Below are 21,874 nucleotides of genomic sequence, written 5' to 3' on the forward strand. Positions count from 1 at the left end.
AGAGCAGGAGCCTTTTGGAATGTGAAATTCTCCAACTCTGGCTTTGTTAAACCCCAAGATTTGCCTTCAGTCTTGCACCCTACACCTCAGGCCCTGGCAGTGAGCCTGGTTCAGTGTCCCCCAGGCATCCCCACGGGGGTGAGATGCAGGGAGCCTGGCACTGCCCAGCCACACCACACTGCTCAGCTGTTTCCTGAGAAACTCCCCCATTTCCTTCCAAAACACCCCTGCTGTGGGATTCCCATTCTCTGACCCTGAGAGAAACAGTGAGAGAAGCAGAGAAAAGAATGATCAAAACAATTCTTATCTCATTGGCTGCTCCTGTTTGAACCAAAGCAGAATGCAATATGGAGATTGTTTACCCACAGTGATGGTGTTTTGGTTCCTTGGCCTGTCAGGGCCAGGTGTGTGTGTGTGTCAGGACTGTTGGCTGACAGTCATGAGATTCTGGGCAGTTGTGTGTTTGTGCAGATTCAGTTTAGATGTAATGTAACATAGTGCAATATGGTATAGAACAGTATAGTAGAATAAAGTAATTAATTAGCCTTCTGATATTCATGGAGTCCTCCTCATCATTCACAAAGAAATTCACCTTCACAGAGAAAAGCAAGGCACATCTTCCCAAAAATATTTCTGAGATTCACATTCTCTGAACCTCAGAGAATGATCAAAACAATTCTTACCATTTGCAGTGCCTGTGTTTGTGCAAAAGTCGAATGCAATGTGGAGATTGTTTACCCAGAGCGATGGTGTTTTGTTTCCTTGGCCTGTCAGGGCCAGGTGTGTGTGTGTGTGTGTCAGGACTGTCAGGACAGTCATGAGATTCTGTGCAGTTGTGTGCAGTTGGGTGCTTGGCAGATTAATTTTAGATGTAGTGTAATATAGTATAGAATAATACAGTATAATAAAGTAATTAATTAGCCTTCTGATATCCACGGAGTCAGATGCATCATTTTCTCCCCATCGTTGGGGATGCCCTGGTTTTCTCTATCCTGCTCCTTCCAGGCCAGGCTTCCAATGCACAGCAGGTGCTGAATACCACCACCCACATGCCTCTAATTTCAGGTGACCTGCTTCATAGCTAGAAAATGCCAAGGCAGATCAGCAGCATGTTCTGCCTGTTACATAAGGCACCCACCCGTCCCTCCCTCGCAGCAGCTCCGTGCCCAGCGGGAGCCTCAGCTCCTGCAAGCCCCCCAAAAATCACAGGGACACTGCTGAGAGCAGCCAGGCTGCCGGGGGCACAGCAGCACAGAGAGGAGCAGAGCAGAGGCACACTCACATAATATTTGTCATCATTCTCGTTGTAGGCCAGCTTCACCACGCCATAGGAGCCCTGAAAATGAACAGGAATTGCAGGGTCAGCTCAGCAGCTCCACCTCATCCTCCTGCTGCTCGAGGCTGGGGTGATAGATGGTTTCTTCTAGACAAGTCTTATAAGCTTTTAGAGATCTGTATCACACTCAAGATAGCTCAGCTACTTTAGAAAGCATAAAATTAGCAAGATGGTTTCTGTGGTAGTGCTGGAAACAGAAAAGTTTTAATAAAAGGCAAAATAACAAAACTCTTTACAGAGAAAAACTGAGCCAGGTGCAAGAAGTTCTTGCTCCTAGTAAAACACTTCATAAAAGCAATTAGTTTCTTTATTCTCTTTTTTTTTAGTAAATTGCTTAAGTGAGACTTTTTGGCTCCTGTCCAATTGGCTATCCTTAAGTTTGAAGTGAAGCCTCCTAAATTCTATGAAGTGTCTTTTTACCTAATCAAAGAAACAAACTTCGAAGCTTTTTTTCTTTTTAAGGAAACAAAAGAGAGTTCTGTCACATCCCTGTACTGGTGGACCACAGCTGGGAAAAAAACAACTCCCAAGGCCCCAGGCCATGCTGAGCCCTGAGCAGTCTGCAGGTGATGTGACCCTAGAGCAGGGCTGGATGTTTTGGCAGCTCTGGAGGAGCTCAGTGCTTCCCCACCACCCCCTGCCCTGAGCCAAGGCCACCACATCTGTCTGAACTCACACAGGGATGGGCAGCAGAGAGAAGAATTTTCTTGGTGCAAATTTGGGAATTCTGCATGAGCACCTTTCCTGTTCCACCAAGCAGATGCTGCCCAGGCAGGTGCAGGCCTGGACTGCTGCTGTACCCACAGCTCCAGGGACAGCCTGAAGCCAAACTCCATCCAAACTGCTGCTTTTACAAAGTCCCAATAAACACTCATTTTATGCAAGCAGGACATGATCAGGTATTATCCCTGACATATGTCTATTGAATAAATGAGTGGGATGAACACCAGAGCCTTCAAAATATTTCTCTTGACTTCACTGAGAGTTGAAATAAGGTTCTGGTCTCAGAGGAGACCCACAAGCCATCTGGCTGATCCAGAAGCACAGCAGACCCTCCATCAGCCTCACAGTGCCCACCTGCTTGCTGTGACCCACAGGGAAGGAGGGAGGCAGGGACAAATCCACCTCAGAGAAGGTTTCCCACTCTCCTTAAATCCCACAGAAGCCCTAGGTGGGTCTGAAGCTGTGTGTGAGTTTGGGATGGCACCTGCTGTGCCAGCAGTGCTACCTGCACCCTCACCCCCTGCAGCAGCCAAATGCACAGCCCATGGCACAGATGGTGAGGGTGCACCCCACAGCCTGGGGCCTCTCATTTTGGAGGCATTTGGGCTAATTAAATTAAACTGGTGCTGGAGGTGTCTGCAGCTCAGCTGCAGAGGCAGACACAGCTCCCAGACACAGCCCTGCCTGTGGAGCCATCTGCAACGGTGGCACATGGCCAGAGGTGCAGGTGTCTGAGCTGCTCACCAGCCCAGACCTCTAAATAACTTCACAGGAATCACTTCTGGATCATTCTGTAGCTTTTAAACGTGCACTAGAATTAAACAAACATTTCATGGGATGTAAAAACTTTTAACTAGTCCTGATGGGGACCAAGCACCTGCCCTGATCATCTTTTTGGGTTTTTGTTTCCTTGTTGTGTTGTATTAATGTATCAAAGGTTCTTAGTGTTACATTTGGCAAGCAAACACCCCTGAAAAGGAGCCAGCTTAAGCACCTTCTGAGGGAGGAAAAATAAATCTAGATTTCAAAGGAAGTAACTCACTGTGACCTTGAACACAACTTGCTCAAACTAATATGGAAAAAAACCTCAAAAATAATCAACAAAGCCCCCAAACCAAACACAACTTGCAAGGAGCCTTGGCCAGTGAGGTCCCTTGGGCTGGCACAGCCTTTCCAGCCCTACTCAGATGTGTGACACAGGCTGGTGTGACCAACATGAACCCCAGTACTCACCTTGCCTATTTCACTCTGCAGCTTGTACTGGTTTAATTGCACACAGTCCTGCAGATCAAAAGGAGAACATAATTAGAGTATTGGTAAAGGAAATGACTGAGTTTGAATCAGGTTCAGGTAGTGGCAGAGTGCTAAATAATTAAAGACCTAATCTCACTTACACTGGTGTATGTTACACTATAAGCACTGCTTTTTTGGTTTTTGGTGTTTGGTTTTGTGTTTTGTTTTTTTTTTTGACAACTCATGCAGACAGGTAGATGAGCCTTCCCATAAACCTCAAAATAGCCCTGCCATCTACAGAAGCAGCACCACAACATAAAAGCAGTGCCAGGTGCCTTCAGTCCTTTTGTAAGAACAGGGATGGAAAATCCCTGCCCCAGCAGCATTCCCACCAACAGAAACACTCCTCTGCCCCTCAGGGCCAGCACAGGTGTGGGAGATGATAATTTTGACTCTCCTCCATCACCAACCAGAAAACATTCCTAATGCTCCTGATGAACAGATCATCACAATAAAAGAAATGGGGGACTGAGGACTTTTTTTCCTCATGGCTTGTCAGGAATACAAGGAGTGGTTTAAATCTTGATCTTGTTGCCAGGGAAGGAAGCTTTTTCCAGCTCCCTGACAGGGAAGAGCAGCCATCTGTGAGTAATGGGGCCATAGGAGTGTATTAACTCTGCTGCTAGCAGAGCACATATCTTTCCAAAGGTAAAAACCAATCCATCAGAACTGGGAGCACCAGGAGAGGAGAAAGCATGACCCAGCAAAAGCCAAGATGCAAGGCATGAGGGGCCTGAAAGGATGTTCCTCCTCAAAGGAGGGGGCAGCATGCAGGAACCCAGGGTATGGACACAAGGAGGACAAATTCCCCTGCTAACACTGTGCCAGCAGATTCACTTCCCAGTGTGAGGCTGTGGTGATTTTCACAATTCAGCAACACTTTTCTGATGATGTCTCCTGTCCTGGTTTCTCTGGGCTCAGCTTTGTGCCCCTCACCTGGGTCGTGTGAAAACTGCAGTGCTGCAGAGGGTGAAACTCCCACTGGAGCAGCTGGGACAGGCAGGAAAAGTGACCATTCCTCCAAGAAAGCCTCCAACCACCTCACATCTCCTGCTCTTCAAACCAGGTCTTGCCAGGAGGCCTCCTCCCTGAGCAGGGATCCCTTGCAGGAGCAGATGAAGCCTTTCACACACAGCCATCAGCCCTTTGCTCTGCACCCAGGATCTTGTTTCAAGCCAAGCTGGCATCTCTAAAGCACCAAATTCTGCTTCTTCTTGCTCACAGACTGCCAAGGAAGCCATGGTGGCATCTTTTCCCTCCTTCCAGAAGGAGCAGAGCCCTTTGTGCGGGATGCAGTCCATCCATCCATCCATCCATCCATCCATCCATCCATCCATCCATCCATCCATCCATCCATCCATCCATCCATCCACCCATCCTCACAAAGCAGGAGCAGGGACTGTGCCTTATCCCTGTGCCACCAATTCCTTTGTCTCTGACCTTCCACCACCCCTCCTACCTCTGGCCACAAATCACATTCTCATCCCCCTGCAGACTGATCACCCTGAAGCATCTCCCTGGTGCTTCACTGCTGCTGGATGGAGCTTGTGACACCAGAACCTCCATTTTTGGGGACAGTTTTTTGAAAGGGGTGGATAAACACTGGGAGGGAACGCCCAGAAAGTTCCAAGGGAAAGGCAGTGACCAGATGTGCAGCACAGCCCCCCAGAGTTCACCCCTTGGAAGGTCCTTCACTCTTAAAAAAATCACTGAAATTTTTCACAGAATTTTTCTAACCCAAATCCAACGCAAAAATTTTGGATTATGCAAATAAATGAAATTATGAATTCCTCTACTTTCTTTAAAGGAACAAATAAATAATTTGGTTTTTCTTTCAATTTACCCTGAACTTAGTGCATAACAAATAGGTGACACTCACTGTCACCACCTGGCCCACACCCCCAGTGCTCTCCCCTCAGGTAATTCCTGGTGGGAAGCACCAGCCCTTCAGCTTCTGCAGTGCTTCCAGCACTTGAGCCGCACTCAGCAAAAATCAAACCAGATTTTAGGTGCTTTCTACGTTTTTTTCCTCTTGCTGAAAAGACCATAATTCACTGCTGAAGTGACTCCTGCCACGTGTTGCTGCATTCTGGAAGGGTTATTCTGGTATTTGGTTCTCCTGCAGGAAGTGGGATAATTGTCCTATTCCTTTATCAGAGAAAAACACCTATCTCTGGCCAAGTGTTTCTTTAAGATAACATTGTACAATTCCCTTGATTTCATCAGGCTGGTGTATTTGCAGCTGCTGATAAATACAAATAGAGCAGAACTTTAATGAGATCCCTTAGTGAAAATCTGTCACCAAATTAGACTGAGCCAGTCCAAGTGTGCAATAATTGTTTCACCTTAAAAAAAACAAGATGCCCTCTGTGTTAACAAGTCCAAGGTATTAGTCAACAGTGGAAGGGAGGGAAATCAATGCCACAGAAAACAAAAATTGGTCAAAAATCATAAAGCACAATGCTGTCCAGGCTCAGTTCCAGAAATCCACTGTGGCCACCACTGGGTGACAGAAACCCTGAGAAACTGAGAATTGAGCCCTTGCTGTCCCAGGGGAGATGCATGGATGGGAAGGGAGAACCAGAGCTGATTTCCAAAATCAGACATTTCTGAAAATAGACAGCCTACATATATATAATGGAGAATACCTATATAATAGAGAATACCTATATAATGGAGAATACCTATATAATGGAGAATTTTGTCCCCTAAACAAAGCCAAATTCCCCAGTCTGAAAAGAATTTTCAGCAATTCAGAGATGCACCTTAAAGAGAGGCATGGAAGAGAAATGAGGAAACACTGGTTTAAACTCATCCTGCCTAGAAGGGGAAGGGAAGGCAGTTCTGAAAACAGGCAAAAATGAAAAGAAAAGCCAGAAAATGGGTATTGAGGGCAGCAATGAATTCAAATTAGAAAGTTGTTCAGGGACAGAGAAGGATAGACAGGAAGCCCAGACCTCGGGGTGGTAAGAAAATAAAGAGATTTTGAAACAACATCCAAAAAGAAGTGCAAAAAGGAAGCCCAGCCCTGCTGCAGTGCCCTGGCCATGGCTGGGCAGAGCTCAGCACTGGGCTCACCCACCTGAGAGCCCAGAGCTGATGCAGGAGCCTGGGACTCGTGGGACCAGGGCAGACCCTGCAGCTCTGGGCTTTGTCCTCCTCTCAAACCTCACCCTCAGACAAGCTGGAAATGCAACTTTAAATAAAAGTTAATTAATCCAAGGAAAAGAAATTAGCAATGTGAAGGAGTTTTCTTTGAAGAAATATTTTCCAAGTATCTTTAATCTTTTCAAGAGCTCTGGTTTGAACACCACAGTAAGGGAAGCTCTCAGCCCATGCTGAGCAGGAGCCCAGCTCCTGCCTCTGCCCTGGCCCCACCTGAGTTTATCTTTGTGCACAGCAAGGAAATCACTTTGTGAAGAAAACCAGGCAGGTCCCAGGCCCTGGAGGAGTGTGAGGCCTGGGCCAGTACCAGGGCACTGCCTCTCAGCTCTTGGCACCAGCTGCTCCAAACCACTTGGCCACACAAGCAGGGGGCTATGACAAAGATGAGAAAAAATAAGGAAAGAAAGGACAAAGAACTGATTTATTTTCCATGCCTCTGGAGTAAGCCATGGACAATCCAGCATAGGAAAATTCCCTTTGTCAGCTCGTTCTCCTCCCTGCATCTGCAGGCCAGGAGCATCTCCAGGGAGGAGAAGGCACTGGCCTGACTCATCCTCTCCTGTCCTGCTGGAGCACACAGAGCTGATTACCATGGCTGCAGGGACACCTGGAATGCTCTCCTACATCCCAGAGGGTGGAGAGACAACGTGGACACCAGGGCAGGGGCACCTGGGGTTCAGAGAGAGGAAGGGAACATGTGAAAGGGAAAGGAAACTCAACTGGAAGAGACTGGAGAAGAGACTGTATAAAGTAATTAACTGTGCTGGCAGGTCTGGGGAGAAAGCCTGAAAAAAGACATATTTTATTCTTCTCCTAGCCACTCTTCAATTAAGATTTTCTTGGCTGACCAAAAAAATTGCTTTAAAATAGCAGAATAGAAAAAAAAAACAACTAACAAACCAAACCCACCAGCACTGCACTTTCAAATGCCTCATTCCAGCACACAGCACCTCTCCCCTTCCACAGATCCAAGACCTGCTGCTATAGATGGGACAAGCTCTGTCAGTCACACAGGGACAAGATCTCAGAGTCTTTCTCTGTACATACAAACACCAGGGCATCATCTGGGCAGAAAGCAGAAGCTGCTTTTAGCAGTCTCTGGAAAATCCTCTCCTCTTGCCTTGATGCCAGCACAGAACAGGAGCCAGGACTGTCACATCAACAGAGGCAAAGTGAGCCTAAACTCTGGGGCTTGTGCCTCAGCTCTGCAGCTTTATGTACCCTTAACAGCTTCAGCTTAATCATTTCTGTGCCACAGCTAAAGGCAGAGCCATTCCCTTGTCAGAGCAAAGCATTGATAGGCAGCAAGGCAGCAGAAACCCCATCAGGCTCTCCTGCCAGGGAAGGCAGCTCTGAGAGAACCTTCCAGGCCATAGGCCATGGATAAGCTAAGAAAGGAGGGGAACAAACAGGGAGCTTTTAAAATTACAGCTCAATTTTTGATAGAGAAATGACAGATCAGGGTAATTAAGAACACAGTAGCATTGTTGGGAGAGCAGAACATGTTACTCCTCTCACAGAGCTAAAACTGCAGAGCCAGACCTGTCAGCAGTGGCTGCAGGACACCAGCAGCTGCCAACCCTTTGTCCAAGGGCAGTTGGCTAATTGGTGTCTCTGGGAATAATCTTTGTGCAAGACAACAAGCCCCAGCCCTGCTGCAGCCCTGCCAGCCCAGGAGCTGCCACCTGCCTAAAAAACAAATCCAAAAGCTGTGCTCAGAAGGCAGGTGTCTGTGGAATGGTCCCAGTGACAGGACAGCCCCAGTCCACAGCCTGCTGCTGCCACTTGATAAATCCTCCCTCAGCTTCAGCTCTTGTACCTCTTGATCCCTGAAGAGAAGTTTTCCTCCCAGCCTGTGAACAAATATTAAAGCAGCATTAAAAAGCTCAGCAGTATCTCTCTAAGAGAACACAGTGTTCTTCCATAATTCATCAGTGAGGGCAGAGCATCCAGCTCTGCTGCATCCCCACACTCTCTGCATAGCACATCTCTCCAGTATTCCTCCAGATCAGTCCAGGATACAGCATCACTGACAGGCAGGCACTGAGCTGCCATCCTGCAGGAGAGGGAAGCAGGCTCAGGGGAGACGGCTATCAGCACAACAGGAAATTGTGACATGCAGCAGTGCCATCCATCCCTGCTCCTGACTGACAGTGCCTGCACATGGCTGCTGATAAAGCCTGAGTGCTCCTGAACTGCACAGACTCTAACTGAGCTGGGCAGTGGATGTTCTGCTGCTGAAGGGCACTGACTGAGGATGCCACAAACCCAAAGCAAGGGCAAAGAACCAACTCCCAAAGGGCTTTAAGCAGGTGAGAGGCACTGACAGGAATACAAATGTGCAGCTTGCCTAGAACAAGGAGCCATTTGAGGCAGGGCAGTGCTGGGCCCGGTGACCTGGTTTTTGTCAGTGACCCACCAGCCTCACTGCTCACTGAGGGTGTGCATATCAGAGTGACCACCAGACACCCAGCAGCAGCTGCTGCCAAGTGCACCATGATTGTATTTCTCATTACAGGCTGATTGCATCTCCAATAGAACCAAAAGCCTCAACATGGAGACCCTGGTAACTTTTAGAATCCCTGGCAGAGAGCAGAAGACCTGCTCTGCAGTTCTGTCAGAGCTCCCTGCTGTGTCTCAGCTGCAGAGCTGGGATCAGGACTGGCAGTGCCTCTCACAGCACAACAACCCCTGAGCAGCCACTTGGCAGCAGCAGTGGTGGCACTGGAGCAGGCTGCACACTCACCTGGCTGTCACACCCTGCTCACCATTCAGTGCCCAGCCTCACATCTTACCCTGTGTGCATTTTCCTAATCCTTCTGCTCCTTATGTGGTACAGATGCTATGCCTGTAAGGTGGGAAGGGCAGCACAGCTCCTGAGAGTTCCTCTGTGAGGGCAAGCACCCACCCCAGAACATTCCCAGCTCACCCAGGCTCCCTTCCCACAGCCATTCCCCGTTCATAGGAATGATGGTTTCCTGTTGCACAGCTCTGCTCTCTCACTGATATCCAAGGGACCATGAAAAAGGCAGCACTGTGCCAAGAGCTGCTGCAGGAGCAGGGGCACAAGGGCTCCACACCTGCATTTCAAACACTGCCCACCCCAGGCAGTAACCCCTGCTCCCCAGGATGCAGATGCTGGGGAAGAGGATGGAGAACTCTGAATTTGCTTGCAGATGGGAACGTGCCAGTCACACTTGACTGCAGTTATGCTGAAAGATTTCAGAAAAGCCTCACTCCTGGCACAGTCACAGCACTGCAGGATGGGAGAGCTGGCACTCAAGTCACGTCCTGCTTCCAAGAACTGGCTCCTTTCCCTCCCTGCCTCCCTTATTAAAGCATATGGCTGCTGCCAAAGAAGCTGCAGTCTCTGCAGTGCACCTTCTGCATGTGTCCTCTCACCAGCAGAGGATGCACCACCCATGCCACAGCTGACGGGGCTTGCACAGCTCCCCAGAGGACAGAGGCTGAGCTGGTGTGCACCACCATCCTCTCAGGTGTGCAAGGGGAAAACACCCACTCCTCAAAAGGGAAACACCAAGCCACACAGATGTTTAGCTCCAGGTTCCTTGCACCCACACTGGCAAAAGTCTGAACTCCAGGGGTTTGGGTCCCTGTGTTGCTGCAGGCATCTAGGTGATGACATGGGCAGTGTGCTCTGAACACCCTCTGCTCCCTGCCCTCCCCTCTACAGCACATCCAGCACTGGGAATTGCAGCCATCACCCACTGCCATCCAGACACTCGACCCGTGGGAGCATGTCAGGGCAGGTCTGGGACCAGGAGAGCAGTGCAGAGCAATCACAGCCACCCAGACACCCCTCTGAAGGAGAGCAGGGTCACAGCTTTCCCTTACCACTGCTGTTACAAATGTTTTAAAGAGAAAAGAAAACCCTGACAGGAGCCAGGCATTTAAGCTCTTTATAAAATTAAATTGTGCCTTCAATTATGGCAAAACACAATAGTAGATACATAATCTCCAGAAGTTTAAATCCATAAATACCATCAGCAAAGCTGCTGTGACTGGTGAATTCCCAAAGGGCACCTACAGCAGGGACACAAGAGCAAAGTCATTTGGCCACAGCCCTTTCTCTGAACAACCTGAAAGATTTCCTGTGTGCTACCATGACACAGGGGTTGTGGTCCCTTAGCAAGGCTGTCCCAGGCAGGTGAGGGCTAAAGGAGCCAAATGTCAGGGCCAGGGCTACAGCCAACTCCAAGCTAATATCATCCCTGCTTCCAGGGATTTTTCCCCTCCTTAGAAACAACAGTGCTTCCAGATCTACTACTCCAGAAGCCTGAAGGCTCCCATTACACCTGAGACAGACTTACCTTACCTGACCCCCTGAGCTGCAGGGGGAATATGCCTACCTCAGAGTCTGATATGGAGACCCGATGGGACTCGATCGTCGGTCTCCTCATTATACGTGGGGATGGCCCTGTGGCATAGGGACCACAACCTGGAGTGCTGCTGGAAGCCAAATAACCTCCTGAGGATCTTTCCTGAAGGGACAACTTCCTACTGGATAGACCAGGTCTGGTTAGAGGTCTCTTGGGAACAGGTCTCAAGTGAGCATCTTCTGACTGTTGGGAAGGCAGAAATTCATTGATTCCCACGTCAGTGCTGACTCCATTTCTCTGGATGTCCTTTATGTTGTCAGAAAAGACTGTGTCATTTTCTTCAGGGTTGTCTTCACCATTTTGGTCACTTCTGTCTGGGACAACAGACACGTCTATGGCTGCCACTCTCTCCACCAGCTCAGTCTGTGTGTCCATGCCTGCATCCAGGACATTTGCTGGAGAGTCCCCCATGGCTGTGTCCAGCTCGTTTGCTCTCAAATGGTCACACAGAGAGCAGTGATGTTAGTGCTCAAAGGCTCCATGAAATACCTGAGAGGAATCACAAACAGAGGCAAACTGAATAAAAATGTTCACTCAACACAAACACAACCAGTCATTTCTGGCTTCTTCCAGCCTGCAAGAAAGTGAAGGCAAAACACTGGCAGGCTGCAAACAAGGTACAAACACTCAGATTAAGAGGCAAACCCAGGCATTGAGCTAGAGAGGAAAGAGATAAAAATGAGATTTTATCTGATGTGCAACAAGTGACACAGCTAAAGAGAACTTCTGTAGCCAGACCAACAGCCAACCAGACTGGGAGCAGCATCCCAACAGCTGAGGGCCAAGGGTCAAACTCTCGACCTCTTGAATTCTTATTTATAGGATACAAGAGCTTCTGGCATGTACTGAAACCCAACAGGCATAACAACAACTCCACAGCCATTTAGGGCTCCCCAGAGTCTCTCTGCTGCCCTGTAGGGCCTTAGAGAGTGTCACAGAACAGCCAAGCCTGCTGACTTCCACACTGCCATTTGTAACACGGCCAGCAAAAGCAGAATTTAAAAGCAAATCCAGTTCCAGGGTTGTCCCTGGCCCTACACAGTTGCAGTCTGTGTGCAAACACAAGTTAATCTTGCTGCCCACTGTATGTAAAAGCTATAGTGATTTGCAAATCAACAATATGCTTAATGATTAAAGCATGGTGGGAACCAGCTTTTCCTTGGGAAAAGACCTACAGAACCCAAAAGTGCAATACAAAGCTAAAACTGCTGCATAAAATTGCTGTTTCCTGGATGCTAATTTCAGTCTCAATTTAAAACAGATTTCAGTCTTCCCAGCACAGTGCAGTGCAGGAAATGATCCTCTGCAGCACATGGCAGGAAATGATCCTCTGCAGCACTTAATCACCCCTGAAGATGCAGCACTGCATCACTTCATCCCTGTGCCCAGATCCTGGGGACAGGAGGAGAACTTGACTTCACTCACAGCATCCCAGTGAATTCCAGAGTGGGCTTAACCCTGAAATATTGCAACCTGTGGTTCTCTGTATTCAAAGCAGGTGGGGAATAAAACCCCTGCAGGCCAGGTGACACTTGAATCTCCATGTCATTTACATGAGGACAGGGTGGGGGTGAGTGACTCCAAAGAGCCCCATCCAGCACCAGCCTGGAGGTGCCCTTTGGGGATTCACCACTCACAGCCCTTGCCAAGGAGCACAGGTTGAGCTGGGCTCAAAGCTGCCCAGCAATGCCCAGTTAAACACACTACAGTGAACTCTGCTGCACAGGGGTGATCTCCTGAGTCCCCCAGGGCAGCCAAGCTCAAGCAACCCTTTATATCAATGAGAAAATTAAGATCTTGATTAAGATGAAGATCTTGACTGGAGGCTTCACCCTAGGTCATGTGCCAATCATAGGGAGCCAAGCTGGGCACTCAGTGTCACAGGAAGGGAATATCCAAATCTAAGATATTCCTCTCCACATCCCACTGTTCACCTCCTTTCCCCCTCCTGTCTTTTCTGCAGGCTTGCCTGAAAGTAATTGACAGAAGTGTCACTCACTCAAAACAGTAATGAAATGGTGAGATCAGCTTTAAAAGCTTCTATTAAAACTATATTTAAACACATCAATCCCAAAGCACAAATCCCTTTGGAGCCAGGGTGCAGGCACTGGGGGTGGCTCTCAGCACTGAGGGAAGGCTTTGGGGTCCAGCCCAGCTCACCCTGCACTGTTTGTGGCCCCACAAACCCAGGGCAAAGCAGCACAAGCCTCCCCTCTGCCAGACCCCCCTGCCCAGCTGCAAACCAGCAGTGACCCTGCAAAACCAACATGTGAGAAGCCCAAATCAATCTGTGAGAAGCCCACCAAGGATTTGCTGTCTGCAAAATGCTTCTGTGAAGCCTGGAGAGGTTCTGAGCTGAACAAGGAGCATCATGTCAGGGCTACTGCCAGCCTGCAGTGAGTGACCCCAGCTCCTCTGCAGAGGCTTTCCCTGCACTGCAGAGCCTGGGGAGCTGCACATTTCCCAGTGACACATCTGTGGGACATGCCTGCATGCTGGGCTCCAGGAGAAGGTCATCTCCTGAGCCCCAGGGAGGCACAGCCAGTCCCCAGCCCTGCCTGCAGATCAGGGCTGCCCAGGGCTGCTCTGCACCAGCCCCATCCCCATCCCTGCTGTCCGCAGCCCCTGCCAGGCTGGTCCATCACAGAAATCAATCTGAATGAAGGCAAGGAGGGAGCAAAAATGCTGCCACCATTTAACCCAGCTTGCCCAAAGGACAGGAGGAAACCTCCAGGTCAGCCTGTGCTGAAAGCTCTTTCTTCTGCCCATAGAGAACAAACCCAAGGCCTTTCCTTGATGCAGCTTTAGCCCCTGGACAGTCACAGCTCACCTCACTCCCAGGCAGCACCAAGAGGAAAATAAATCTGCTAAAACAAATCTAAACTGAAGCCTGCAGCTCCTCACCTTCCTCCCTCCTCCTGCCACCAGGTTTTCCCCCTCTGTGGGAGCAAGGGGAAGGAAGAATCTGCCCGTGCTGCTGTGTGGATGGGTGTGAAAGCCCACAAACCACCCATCTGGACTGAACATTTGTGAGTCTCCTGCTGCTCAGCCAGCAGGAAAAAAGGCCAGGAGCTCTGGGAAGAGCAGCCCAGCAAACAGTGATGCTTGTGTCAGCCACCTGAGAGCTCCTCAGCACCCAGAGCAGGCACCCAGGGTGTCCCCTCCTCAAAAGCTGAAGCAAACTTGCTCAGTTCTTACCCACAGCACAGGCTGCAAAATAAATCCTCAGCTAACTGACAAATGAACTAGATAAACTGAAGATAAACCCCATAAATCAGTTCATCCCATCAAAACAAACAGACCCATACATTGCTGAAACAAATAGCACAGCGCTGCTAAAAGCAGGCTAAAAAAATCCAGCAGGACTTTAAATAAAATAATTGTTCATCTGTAGAGCTGGGCTTTGTTTCAAGTTCTGTTTTGAAGGATTCCTCTTCACTGATAAATCCTCCAAAACTGTATTGGAAAGCAAAGATTTCTGAATAAGCCAATCAGTTATGTGCATCCCAGCCTCACTGTGCATAAACTCAGTACAAAAAGAAAAACCCCAATAATTTCTGGAAGGCTAAATCAACGGTGGATTTGCAGTTTTTCAGGCTGTGGCACAACCATACCTTGCTGTGATGGGAAACCCCAGCAAAACAGAAATTCTGCCTCCACCATCTCCCAGCTCCTGCACAGCTTTGCTGTCCCTGCTGATCCCTCACAACACTGAGCACCTGCTGGAGAGCAGAGGAAAATGCTGCAGACACGAACCAAAGCTGCAAACAAGCTTATATGAACAAAATTAATTTACTTACAGATATCTTATTTACCATTTTTCCCTGTAGCTATTCCTCTGCCGCAGGCAGATTGCCACTTCAACCATGATTTTCACAATATATTTATCAAACGGCTGCATATGTTTCCCAGACTGGCACTGAGCAGAGAATGGTACAAAAAACCCTTCTGAAAGAAATATAATCCTAGGGAAAACCTCTCTGTATTTTATGTGGGAGTGGGAGATGAGCAGATGCAATTCATTTCGCTGCTCAATAAAGTATTCCAAAGCATTGTTTGAAAAATAAAAAAATGTAAATCTAGTTTACTGCCTGGTCCATCCTCTTGGCTAACTAAAAATGTTCCTGTCAGAAAGGATGGGGAGGGTAAAAGGCCCTGAGCCACAGCAAACCCAGCTTCATTTCCCAAATTTGCTAGAGACTGTAGAGAAGTGACTTTATGGCTTTGCTGCAGTTCCAGGCTAAGAGGAATGATGCTGCTTCTCCTTTGTGTCCCTGAGAACACACCTGCCCTGTGCTGAGGCCATTGCAGTAGGAGAATCCCAGTGAATAATTACTGTAATGAACATTTGCTCAGAAAGGTTCAGGCAGATTCTGCTGCTGCTCAGTCAGAGGCTACAAATGCTCATGGCTGGGATCCCTCCCCATCAGGGATGTCACCCTGAGCCCCTCCCTGCAGGCACAGCCTTCAGCTCCTCCTGACCACCCAAACCCACAGGCACTGGCACACAGAGCTCCCCAAAGACCACAGCAGCTTCACTCAGGGCTTTACTCTGCTCAGCAAGAGCAGAGATCAGGCCAGGTTCTCCAATCAGTGCAGTGATCCCTGCCCCAGGACTGGCTGCCTGCAGAGGGGATGTCACAGAATTCACACAGAATGACCAGGTTGGAAGAGACCTTCAAGGTTATTGAGTCCAACACAGCCCCAACCCCTCAACCAAACCCTGGCACCCAGTGCCACATCCAGGCTTTGTTAAACACACCCAGGGATGGGGACTCCACCACCTCCCCTGGCAGACAATTCCAGCACTTTATCATCCTTTCAGTAAAAAACTTTTTCCTAATATCCAACCTATATTTCCCTTGGTGCAGCTTGAGACCGTCATCCCCATCACCAGCATCCATCAGCTCAGGTGGGACCCCCCAGGAACCCCCTCCTGCCGGGGGCAGAGCTGGCAGCACACCCAGCCCTGTCCTGTGAGTGTTTTTCAGACATTGACACCACAAGGAATCCACTCTGACTGCTGCCAAGAGCAGCAGAAACTCTCTGTAAGGAGAGCAGCAGCATGTCCTGGGCTGGGCTGCCAGGTCCTGGACAGCTCCTCCAATGACATTTTAGAAATATCAGGTCAGAAAGTCCCTTCCAGAGCCTGAGCTGTCTCCTCACACCAAGCAGCACAGATTAGGAGTGTTTCCATCCTGGAGTGTCTCCTGTGCTCCCAGTTCTGCAGGATTTCCCCAAGCACTGCTACCCTGATATGAAGGAGATAAATCCACACGCCTCACCTGTCACAGACAGGTTTTATGAAAAATCCTTTCCTTAGGATTCTTTTCTCCTGAGAAGCTGAGAGGCCTCTGGAACAAAATGTAAACAATGATTATCTGCTGCTGTGGAATGCACCAGGTGCATCTGTGATTGGTCTTATGTGGTTGTTGCTAATTAATGGCCAATCACAGTCCTGCTGTCTTGGACTCTTTGGCCAGTCACAAGCTTTTGTTATCATTCTTTTTTTATTCTTAGCTAGCTTTCTGATGAAATCCTTTCTTCTATTCTTTTAGTATAGTTTTAATACAATATATATATCATAAAATAATAAATTAGCCTTTTGAAACATGGAGTCAGATCCTCTTCTCTTCCCTCTTCCTGGGATCCCTGCAAACACTGTCACACCTCACCCTGACCCCATCAACCTTTCATACATGTGGGAGGCACTTGCCCCAAGCCCACTCCAATATCTTTGATCTGGAGAAGTTTGAGGGGAACTTGGGTCCCACAGCTATGCCCTGGAGCAGCATCTGAGCTGCCACAAACCCCACAAGCAGTTGGCAACAAATGGAATACAGATTACAGATACAGATACAATGCACCAGCCATTAATGGGTCCCACTGCTATGGTGGGAGAGCAGCCAGAGGGTTCATTTTTCCCTGCAGTAATTAAATTCAGAGTATGCTGGCATACACTGCAGCTCTGCCCACCCCTGGCACACCAAGCAGGGCACCTGAGGGTGAGATTGCCTCTGCCCATCTCCACTCACACTGCTGCTGCCAGGAACCAGGTCCTGGAGAAGCAAATGAGCTCCTTGGCATCTGTGACAACCAGTTTCAGACACTGCTGGCCAAAAGGCAGCCCAGACCAAGAGGCAAAGGACAATAAGAAGCTGCAGCTCTGTGAAGCTGAAATGAAGCAAATCCCTGCAGTCTTTGCAGAGATAATGAAGGCAGGTGTACACTGCTCTTTTGGACTGTGTCCTCCCTGGGAAGGGGCAGTAATCACTTTGGGTACTCATTTCTGACTAGAAGCAGAAGACATTAACACAAGTAAATGATAAATAAGATCATACTGCTGGTGCTTTCTGCACACACCCCATATGTTTGCTTTGTGCTAGGGCTCACAGGGCTCTTGTTTCAGCACACAGACAAAGCACATCTTGCTGAGAAATCACTCAATCCCGCTGTAACCATGCAGCCCCTCTTCTCTGCACAGCTCCTGGCAGAGAGCCTGGCTGTTGTGCCACCGCTGAAAATCAGATCTGAAGCAAGGAGCTTTGATGACTTGTGTGAAGCTCCTCACACAGCTTTAACAGGAACCAGGGAATGAGAAAGAACAGCAGCTTTTGCCATTCAAGCACTGGCTGAGAAATCTGAAAAGCAAGTTCAGACCCCTGCTCCTGCCAGGCTTCTTAAATGACAACAAACACCTCCAGACCACAGTCTGGAAAATGCAGTGTTCTACCTCCTCCTCCTCAGTCCTGTTCAAGGCAGGTGCCTTCCTAAGGGATTTTGGGGCCACTTCTGCCCCTGAGCTACAGACAACAAGCAATCCAGGGTGCACAACTCTGTGCTTGTCCTGCTCTCCTCTCTGCTCCCTGAGAAGCCCCACCTGAAGGCAGAATCTGAGGTTTTGATCTGAAAAAGGACTGAGGCTTTCATGGCCCTGGATGTAAAGTATAGATGCACATGTGGGACACAGGCTGAGCTCAGCAGTGATCTCCTGATATTTCATGTAAAAAACAGAAGCTACACACCATGAAGGCCATGTAACTACTTTTCAGAGCAATTAATACCAGATTTAAAATAAGTTTTGAAACTAGCCAGGATGCTGAACCAAGATCTCCAGTCTACCAACCTACAATTCAAGAGATAACAATCACCTTGTGCACAGTCCTGAGCCTGGAAAGTTTTACAAAAGATTTCCCAAATGCATTATATTTCATCCCTCCATGTTCTAATTATATGGTTAAATACATTTGCATAATCAGATGCAATTACACTAATTGCATATATAAGCAATAATCAACCAAAAATTGCTCTGAAGAAAAAAGTTTCTACTTAAGGAAATTTCTGTAACAAGAAAACACTGAGGAATGCCAAGTCTATCTAAGTGAGAGTGATATTAACATTAAACACTCCAGATAATGCAGGTGAAACAGGAGCCCTGGCAGAGCATTATCTGAGTGCAGCTCTGTTGGCACATTTTAACCATGTCTTTGGTGGGGACAACACCAGAGAACTGAAGAGGAGTTGTGCTCCTTTGTACTCAAGCCCTGGCTACAAAAGACTTTGGCAGGACAGGTTTGGCTGCTGTGTTTTGTTGTGTTCCATAGTAGAGGTTCAGTGAGATTTGTGAGCATCAGCTCCTGCTGCTGGACTATATTCACTTCTGCTTTAACCTCTTAAAGCTGTTTATCAGTGTATGAGCATCAGAGCAGCTTTTATTTTGCAAATTACAGCTGGGAAAGCACGAGGCACAGGCAATGAGAGGCACTCAGCCCACATATCCCACAGTTTTTGCCTGCAGTGATGCCAGGTGCTGTGACTCACCACGCCTGCAGCAGCCCAAAGTGACCACAAACCAGCACATCCCAGCACACACCTCCTCACTGACTCTGGTGAAAGCCTGAGCTCAGAGTGCAACAAATCCCACTTGCCCTTGTGACAAGGGACACAAAAGCCCTGTGGGGAAGGAGCCTGGCCACTGTGGCAGCCTGATCCCAGCTCCTGACAGGGTGGCAGTGAGGGGTGGGAGGATGGAGGAGGTTGGTGTGGGCAGAGAGCCCAGGTCCAGTCCTGCTGTGTGACCACCAGCCTCACTGGGTGCTTTGCCCACTTCCAAGTGACCCTAGGGACAGAAATGGGAAGGATTTTGGCATGTCAATATGCACACACAGCCTGGACAGCATGGGCACCCCTATTCAGGTGTCAGGGGAGAACAAAAACCCATTTCTAAAGCTGCTCTCAGCCAACACCAACTCAGACCTCAGAGCCTGCCAACCCCAATCCCCTCTTCTAGTCAGCATCAAGAGTGCAGGAAATACCCCAAATGCAACCTGGGGAAAGCTGCTCCCCAGAAATCCCATGGAAAAGCAGCACCTGTGGGAGTGCTTGGTGCTACAGCCTGAGATGGGCACAGACAAGAGCAGCTCCCCCAGGAGGGTCAGTGCAGGACCTGTGCCATGCAGGGAACAGCTCCTGGGGCTGAACATGAGCAGGGGAGAGCAGGAGGAGGAAGAGGAGGAAGAAATGCCATGGCTTGCTGTCACTTGCTGGGCTGAGAGCAGTGTGACTCCCAGGAGAGGAGGCAGCCCTGGCAGGGAGCACAGCTTGCTGGAGGTGGATTTAAACAGCCAGTGAGGGGGTGCTTCAAAAAATAACTGAGAATGTCAGATTATATGAAAGTTGAAAGACTTAGATTATTTGTAAAATACTAACAAGTAAAGCAATAGCCAGGCCCTATTGATTAATGAACAAAATAACTGTCTCAGAAGCAGGGAGGCTTTAATATTTAGGGCCTTCATTGCAATAATAGCTTTTCAAACATCTGTACCATAGCCAGGTAAATGGCAGGTCAAAGAAAAATAAAGTTTTCAGTTGTTCTAAGGGAAAGAGATTGGTCTCAATTGAGCCATGTTCTGCTGCAATCCATAATGAACCTCAAAATTGCCCCAGAAGATGATACAGACTTGTGTATCACTGTTTGTTGTGATAAACAAACTGAAAATGAAGAAATAAAAAGGAGCTGAACAGCCTCTCAGACTGCAAGGGCTAAATCTAATATCCCACAATGGCCAAATCCCCACTGATCTCTTGGTGCAGAACCAGGCACTCAAACCAAACCTGACCCTGAGCCAGTGCAGCTGCCAGAGCCTTTGGGTGACTTTGCTGGACAGCAGGAACAAGCAGCCTGTGGAAAGCACCTCTGTGGCACAGGGAGAAAGAAAAGTGAATAGAAGAGGAACAGAACTGAGAGCAGAATTCACAGCAATGAGCTCCTGCACAGATTTGTGCGAGCAGCCACAGCACAAGGCACCTGCCCTCTGGTTTTTAAGGTCTGGGTGAGCCCAGCCTGCAGCAAAGGCTCTGGAGCAGCAGGGAGCCTGCCAGCCAGGCAAGGCAGCTCTCACACACCAACCTGTCACCCTGAGGAGCAGAAAGCAAGTGCACACAACAGCTGATCTTGTGGGATTGCCTCCGCAGCAGAGCCCAGGAGATACACTGGTAATTAAATCAATTAGGGAGGAGGGAAGCTGCACACCTGGAGCTGCACAGACAGGCTCCTGCTTTAGAGTCTCAGCCCAAGCTGCACAGTGACACCCAGATGTTTCCAGGACATGTCTGCCCTCCTCCCCAGTGCATTCATTTCACCAGCCTATTTCTCCTGCCTCCCCTGCACCCACAGCACCTTCTCTACTGACTGCCCTGGCTAACTCTGCTCTCCAGGTGCTCACAGAATCCCTCCTGCTGCTCAATACGTAAGAATTCAATGGCAGAAAGCAAATCACTGCAGAACAATGCTAGTTATTCAGCTTAAGAGCAGCACAGTGGGATCTGGGAAAGGACACATACAGATCATCAACACAGCAAAAGAATTCAGCATCATACACCTCTGCCAGGCTTAAATCTCACAGCACAAACCAGCACTGTTTAAACAATTGTTTAAAAAGCATCCACAACGAGCTGAACAAGCCACCAGGCAGAACAAGTTAGCATTTATATATGTCAGGTCTTAGAGGTTTATCTCCCTCCCAGATAAGGAGAAAGCTTCCAGCTGCCTTTGAGAGATCTGGAGGTATTTCAGGGGATATATCAAGTTGCTTAGTGCTGTAAGCCAGCTGCAGTGAAAAATCTTTTCAGCATTTTAAAAACATTAATTTCCACCTCTTCCAGGACTGCAAATCTACAATAAACGTGTAAGCACAGAACACTGCAGGCTTTCTTCTTCCCAGCAGTACAAACACAGGTAGAGATTTCTATTCAAGGTGATCTCTGCAAAGAGTTTTAAAACAGGGAAATTATCCCAGCACCCATCTCTAAATGTCCTTGGGCTGTCACCAGCTCTGTCAATCTGCACAGCCCCAGGCAAAGGGCACAGAACTGCACAGGGCAAGGCAAAACCAGTGAACTCTGTTTTGTTTGACAAGACAAATGGACTTCAAATTCAGAGCTCCAAGTATCTGTTCTATTTCCACATGGATAACTTCCATCTTCTGATAATCCTCACGTCTTCAGAAACCCCAGGACTTGAAAACATGTCCTCAGATAACCTGCACAGTATCAAAGGCAGCAGAGAGGGTCTGGATAGAGGGAACAGGCTCTGGGGGATGAACAACAGATCCCACAGGAGTCAGAACCAGGTACACCACAACAATTACCCTTGTCCCGCACACACAACCCACACTCGGACATGTAAAGGGTAGCAGGCTTCCCACTTCCTTTGAAGCCTTAAGCTTTAGCCCTTTAAGCCTAAATGCACTTTCAAAGCCCGGAGGTCAATGACTGGAGATTATCCAGGCAAAGGCTGCTGGGCAGAAAGCTGTTCTTTTGAGTCACTGCAATGCTATCCCTGAAATTCAGGCTGATGACAACTCAGCATTTGTCAGAGTGAAAAAAGCTTTAGAACACCGAAGGGCCAACAACAGTTGTCAGGTGCAGCTTTAGTTAAAAAATGAATATGAAAAGG

At 48.5% G+C, this 21,874-nt stretch overlaps 1 protein-coding gene across 2 annotated transcripts in view; it reads right to left on the reverse strand.

The window, feature by feature from the left end:
- The window catches only part of CAMKK1 (calcium/calmodulin dependent protein kinase kinase 1), a 91,512-nt gene that overhangs the window by 42,372 nt on the left and 27,266 nt on the right, over positions 1-21,874 (reverse strand). For both annotated transcript variants that reach the window (XM_030962583.1, XM_030962584.1), the window contains exons 2-4: positions 10,888-11,406; positions 3,293-3,340; positions 1,283-1,336 (exon numbers count right to left, since the gene is read on the reverse strand). In XM_030962583.1, coding sequence (XP_030818443.1) covers positions 1,283-1,336; positions 3,293-3,340; positions 10,888-11,328 — 543 coding nt within the window. In that variant the 5' untranslated portion in view covers positions 11,329-11,406. The remainder of the gene's footprint in view (positions 1-1,282; positions 1,337-3,292; positions 3,341-10,887; positions 11,407-21,874) is intronic.

The sequence above is a fragment of the Camarhynchus parvulus genome, chromosome 19 (genome assembly GCF_901933205.1).
Source record: "Camarhynchus parvulus chromosome 19, STF_HiC, whole genome shotgun sequence".
Taxonomy (NCBI): domain Eukaryota; kingdom Metazoa; phylum Chordata; class Aves; order Passeriformes; family Thraupidae; genus Camarhynchus; species Camarhynchus parvulus.